This window comes from Gavialis gangeticus, unplaced genomic scaffold, assembly GCF_001723915.1.
Source record: "Gavialis gangeticus isolate Ggan-Ray unplaced genomic scaffold, GavGan_comp1, whole genome shotgun sequence".
Lineage (NCBI taxonomy): Eukaryota > Metazoa > Chordata > Crocodylia > Gavialidae > Gavialis > Gavialis gangeticus.
The window spans coordinates 25872505-25879155 of NW_017729006.1; the positions used below are offsets into that span (position 1 = coordinate 25872505).

Below are 6651 nucleotides of genomic sequence, written 5' to 3' on the forward strand. Positions count from 1 at the left end.
TGGGGGGGGGCGGGTTCTGGGTCAGGTGCAGGTGACTGCCAGGACTTGGGGGGGCTAAGGGGCTCTAGGAAGAGCCAGCAAGGAGGGTGGGTGGCAGGCCAGGGGTGTGTGGGTGTAGGCTCAAGGAGTTGGGAATTGTCTGCGGGCACTTTCAGGCCAGCATGGGAGAACCCAGATGGCATCCCTGCACCCCGCTGGGGGTAGGGATGGGCAGCAGGCAGGGTCTCTTACCTGCCTGCCTAGCAGTGTTGAAGAGCTGAGGCAGCCATGCCCTGCCACAAGCTGGGGCAGCCTACCCTGCCACCTGCTGCTTGCCACTTGCTTCTGTGAGGAGGTGGTGGTGGCCACAGTGCAGGGCACTGCCACTGTAGCACTGGGAGAACACTCTGTCCCGTGCCAGTGTCTGGCGCAGGTGCTGGGCTGCTGCTGCCATCCCGAATCGCCTGCAAGAAGTCAGAGTGCTTCATGCCCAGCGCCTGCAGCTTCTGTCTGCTGCCACTGCCCCCAACCCCCAGCAGTGGTGGTGCAGCTGAAGAAAGCAGCAGAAAGATGGCAGGCAGTGTGTGACACTTCTTGGCCCCTAGCATTTCTCTGGGTTTGGGAGTGGACAGAGTGCAAAGCACCTATCTGTGGCCTGTACCTGCCCCCAGCCCTCAGTTCATGCTGGAGCCAGGGAGGCTGCCCTGCTGGGCTGGGATGCTGTGTGCCATGCTGTGTGCCAAGGACATGGCACCCCCTTCCTCACTAGCTCCCAGAGTGCAGTGCACACTGCCTCCTGTCTTGAGTCTCCAAGGGAAGGAGGCATCTTCCCATACTACTTTATTAATTTATTTTATTTTATTTTATTTTTTTCAGAGCTAGAAAGTTCCACATCCCTCCTTGCCCCCTTGGTGCCTGGCACCCAAGCCTCAGAGCCGTGGAATTTCCTGAGGTAGGCGAGCCCTGGAAGGCCTGCCTGTGGGTCCTGCCCAGGGTTGTGTGGAGGGATGTGATGGCAGCCATGTGCTGCAGGCACAGACACAGCACAGAGCTGGACACAGACACGGCCCCCCTCAGCCAGGTGGAAACAATTCTTCCTCTGAGCTTCCCCTTCATCCACTGTGCGGCACATTCCTGGAGTAGAGGTTTACCATTCACTCGCTTGGCTAGGGCGCTCCTAAGGGATTTTAGGACCTTCTTTTTCTGTTGTTGTTTGTTGTTGTTGTTGTTGGCAGGTTTTTGCCCTATTTTGGGGAGACTGTCCTAGGCACAGGCTTTTTAACTTTCTTTATCCCAAGTGGGGCTGGACTACAGAACCTAAGCCTTAGAGTTTAAAAGTGCTTTAAGGTGTACTTTGTGTTTCTTTCCCTTTTGTCCTATTATAAACCTGAATTTTTCTGGTACATTACTTGCAAGGGAGAAGTTTGTTCATTCAGGGCACCCCAGTTTAAATCTAGCTGTCCCATATTTCTTGGCAGGGGTTTGTGCCAAAGCTAAACTTATCTGAGACCCTCCAAAACTTGAACACAGCCCTTAATTGCTGCCAATAGGCGCAGAGAGCAGAACAGCAGGGGTTAGCACTGCTCAGAGCTACAAAGTAGCAAGGGGGGGCAGCTGCAGCCAGACTTGCATCCTGTTGCAAGTGGGGGAGCTGCTACCAGGAGGGAGTAAGTGAGGGGTAGGCAGGGGCTGTGGGTTTAGAGTAAGGGCACTGGCAGGGATGGGGAGCTGTGGCTTGGGAGTGAGGGGCATGTCAGGCTGCTCAGCGCCATGTCAGCTGCAGTTGGACCCACGTCCTGATGCGACGGGGGGGAGGGAGTGTGTTATGGGGTAACCAGGGGCCGTGCTTGGGAGTGAGGGGCAATGGCATATCACGCCTGCTTAGGACCACATAGCAGTGAGGAGGGGCAACCACAGCTGGACCCCCATCACATTGGGGAGTGAGGGGGGCAGCAGGAGCTCTGATTTTTCCATGATGGAAAAAACCAAATGCCAAAATATGTATGTATTTAGAATGTTTTTTATTATAATGATTGAGGCACTGGTAGGCTTCCAAATTGCTTTAAACCTGTAAATATATCAATAAAGCATTGTGTTCAACTGATACGTATATATATAGTGGCCTTTCATTTTAATTGCAGATTTGGGGATTTTTAATTAGAGAACTTGTGATTTATTTTATCAGCAAATCTGTGATTTTTATCTGTTTTAAAAAAAAAAAAAAAGCAAGGATCCCTGGATATCATAGTGGTTTAGATATTTTTTTAAGCTTATGCAGCTTCACCTAAGAAAAATGTGAATGGAAAATAAGAGGGTTTGTTTCTTTGGCCAAGACTCAATAACAAATTTACTTTTAACATTTTAGGTCTGTCTCCTCGAGATCTTGTCCTTCAGTTTAGACATAAGGTATGTTTTTCATCTGTTTGGTAAAGCTGAGATGCTTTGCTTGTGTTTGTTGCACAGAGGGAAAGCATGGGTTGCATCAAGAACAGCTTATAGCCATGCACATGCACACATTCACTTATGTTAAGCGCCAGCCTCTCTTGTGATGGTGGTGTTAGAGGTAGTTACAGCCCCCAGATTTTTTTCTGTGGCCCCAGTTATAGGTTGGCACAGCTTGAAGCTGATATCCATCTGATGTACTACATACAGAGATGCCACCCTGCCACACGCCCCTTTGTCTCCAGAGACTCCTACAATGCCTGGGATTTTGGGGAGACGGGGGAATCTGCTCCACTACCTCCTTGCTTGCCTTCCTCCATTGTTCTCCCTTTCTGCTGGCACTAGGAGTATTCCTTGTAGGGACATTATAGCTAGTCTTCACTCCTAGTGTTACCTGTGTGGTGCTAAAGGAGTAAGGTAAGACTGAGAATCTGGCTCAAAAAAGGCTGTATCTTATTGAATTTTTGTATGCCTCAGTGGCACTTTGTAGCTGTGTAATGTAAGTCTTTGGTACTTACCCACAGTTGGATTCTGTTTTGTACCTGTGGAGGAGGTGGATTACTCTGTGCATGTACCTGCCAGAAGTAAAACTGAGGAGGAGGGTGGCTGTGCCATCTTTTAAACCAGTAGGCTAGAGGTTAAGGCTTTCTTCCCCCACTTTTATATGAATAAAGGTGAGAATAGAATCTGGCCTTAAACATTTTGACTTGTGTGAACACCCATCCTATGTGGTGATTAGGATCCTGGTGTTCTACCAAGTTAGCTAATGTATCTCTATGAAAAACTTGTTCTCTACATAAGAAATGTTGTATGTGACTTGTATTCTATCATCCCATAATAATAATTTTAATATACATTTTTCATTTATAAATAAGCTTCACTGTGGGATGTGTGAAGTTCTGACTTCTTTTTATGCATGCTGTCATCTCTCCAATGCTGTTTTTTAATGGCTAGTCAATTGAAATAAATTGAATGTCAGAATATTTTAGTATCACAAGTTCTCATTGGCCAGATGTTCTTGGTTGATTTGAAATGGTCAGTGGAAACATTTTTATTGAAATGTAAATGTGTGTATATTTTTGGTAAAAGTGACCACGGGCCACTAATCCAGGTATGGTTTGTTTGTTTTTTTTCTCCTTATTTTTTCAGGTCTTAATCCTTTTTAAACTGATTCTTCTAGAAAAAAAGGTAAAGTTTCTGGCCAGGCAGAGGCTGAAATAGAAATGTAGTTGTTGGATGTGCTTATGAGAAGCTACAAAGAGTAGGTTAATAAAAGATACATAAGCTTTCATGAGCAAGAGCTCACTTAAACAGATGTTATTACAAGGTGCTGTATCTGATTTAAGGTTGTAGAAAAATGATGCATTTGAGCTGCAGTATAAAATTAAAACTGATGTGGCAAGCTTAATTTTAGCATATTCAACTTTAGTTCTTAGCCGTGGAATTTTAACATGCTCACAGTGAACTTTTTGTTTGGTTTGTTTTGTTCTGGTACATATACATAATTGTAGCTTTAAAAGGAATAGCATATGAGAATTTGTGTACATGTATGATTTTTTTAGGTGCTCCAGACCTCAGCCCTTGCAATAAAATTAAGAAGCTAGAAATCCTGTATCTGTGTAGTGCCCCAGTGACTTCCTTTGGGATCTGCAAGGGCAGAAGTGTCTGCATTCATGGCTCCAGCTGCACAATCAGGATCTTATCTTAGCATTTCATTGTGTATTTGAATTCAATTCCAAAAAACACAAAAGGAATTTCTGATGGTAAACCCAAAAAGAATGCCACTGCTGTGCATTTACTTCAGTTCCTGTGATCTCCGTGTAACAGGGAGAAGGCTTCTGTTTCAATATTCACCTCCACTTATGTCTTTTGAACAGTTTCACACACATTTTGAATGGTCTCAGTGAATAAGTTAAACTATAGATTTTTTTTTTTATTTGTTTGTTTAGATTGATAACATTTTTTGTTCTGGAACATGATTTCCCCATTTTAAAAACTGATGGTAGCCTTTCATGATGACCATTTAACATTCCACTACCTACTTAATACTGAGCTATGATTCCATTCGCAAGCCGTACAAACCATGAGAGACGACTGCACAGGAAGCATGCTCAAGTGATTCAGACCAGAGTCTGGTTTGAATAAATCTGAGTTTCTTCTAAGCCCACAAATAGGAAATGAACCTTGGCGGCTGCAACAGGGAAAATGCTTGGTTTTCCTGCACTGCCCACTTCCCAACATATGTTAAGGTTCCAGAATAGTTGTGGGAAGTGTGTACAGTCAAAGACTTTAAGCATACTAAGCCAGCGTCCACCAATAACACCATCAGTTCTTGATTAGAAAGATGTGTGTATGCTGTGGACCATCTCCACTAATCCAAACAGCTGGGTTGGTGCCTGTTTCATAGGCAGAAAGAAATGCTTCCATCTTCCAACCGATGCTGGATTGAAATGCCATCTCCAGATGGTGATGGCATCTCATCTCCAGACTATTACTATAGTTCCGATTATCTACTGCCAGAGCCACTCTCTTTGCTGACTTTTAATATTGCATTGCTGTTATGGAGTGGGGGAGAAGAGAATTGGGAAGGAAAGGGAAAAGCTAACTTTTGTTTGCCCATGTAGGAAGAAGGCCTGGAGATTATAAACCTTACCTGACTGTCTCACCAAGCAGTCTTGGAGTCAGCTAGAAACAATGTGACATCAAGCAACATAAGACTGAAACAAATTTCCTGGGTCTTTTGAGTCCAGTCTTCTGTTACTGCAAATAATTTCTTTCACAGACCTTTTAAAGTTTTATTTTAAAATCAAGTCTGAGGGGGGGGTTGCCCTCACTACGTTGATTCCCTCCCCCGCCCCTCCCCCAGTAGCCTTACGGCCTTTCTTTTACTTTCCAGCCTAAATAAATTTGTGGCTGGTTTTGAACTCTTGTGCCAGTATTCTCTTACCTTAAATATTTCCTTTCCTTCCCCAGTATTTCTCTCTGTTTATTTGTAGATAGCAGTCTTCTTTTGTTTTGCTAGACTTACAAAATAAAGTTGCTCTGTTTCCTCTCATATGATACAATTTTTATTCTCCTTCTCATAGCGCTTCTTTGCACCTGTTCCAGTTTGAATTAATCTTTCTTGATTCTGGGTGACCAGAACAGTATATAGTATTTTGCAGGAGATCTCATCAGTGCCTTGTACAATGGCATGAAGTCTTCCCTATCCCTGCTAGAAGCACCTCTTCTGAAACATTATAACCATATCACATTGGTAGTGCTTAACTAGTACATCTAGAGCCTTTTCTTCACTAATCAGTTTCAACTGATGGGCTTCCAGATTTCAGCAATCACTTTGGTCCCCAAGTGCCTGACTCGGCATTTTGTACTATTACATTTCATTATTATTTCTATTACTCTGTCCTCAAGGCCATCTTGCATCAATCTAGATGATATACCAGTATATCTCCTTTAAATTGATGATGCCTTCTAGCACTGAGTCATCAACATAATCTTACTTTTTGTGCCAAGGTCACTTATGAAAATATAAAACAAGATCAATCCAAAGACTTATCTTTGAGGAACTCTTATCTTTCGTTTGTACACTATTGATTGCAATCCCCCGGTAGGCATTTCTTTATCCACCTTACAGTTCCTCTCTCAATTCCTGTCTCTTCCAGTTTAACTAATAATTTCCCATGTAGCACAATATCAGACACTTTACTGAAGCCCAGATAGGATCATGGGGAAGTGGGTCTGGAAGAGGCTGTATGAGGTGTTATAGCCAGCCAAGCCCTCTACTCAAGATGGGATCATCCCTGACTAAACCGTCCCAGCTCAAGCATCTGTTTAACCTCTTGAAAATTTCCAGGGGTAGAGATTCCTCAGCTTCTCTAGGTTGCCTGTTCCAGTTCTTGCCCACTCTCATAGTCAAAAAGTTCTTCTAAATCTCCAACCTAAATGTCCTCTGCTGCAGCTTGAGGTATTGTTCCTAGTCCTGTTCTCTATTGCCACAGAGAAAAGTTCATATCCACCCTCTTTTTAATCTCCCTTCAGGTATTTGAAGACTGTTATCAAATAGATAGGATCTACCACATGGATCCACCACATTTCCTTTGTCTAGAACAAGGGTGGCCAACCTGCAGCACAAGTGGCACAGGCAGCCTTTGTGTGTGGCAAGCAACAGACTGGGGGGAGGACAGGCAACAGAGAGGCAGATACGGCAGGGAGCAGAAAGCAGGGCAGCAG

At 44.3% G+C, this 6651-nt stretch overlaps 1 protein-coding gene across 1 annotated transcript in view; it reads left to right on the forward strand.

The window, feature by feature from the left end:
• The window catches only part of AVL9 (AVL9 cell migration associated), a 59111-nt gene that overhangs the window by 33195 nt on the left and 19265 nt on the right, over positions 1–6651 (forward strand). The window contains exons 7-8 of the mRNA XM_019509010.1: positions 2345–2385; positions 3571–3609. Of these exons, the coding sequence (XP_019364555.1) occupies positions 2345–2385; positions 3571–3609 (80 nt within the window). The remainder of the gene's footprint in view (positions 1–2344; positions 2386–3570; positions 3610–6651) is intronic.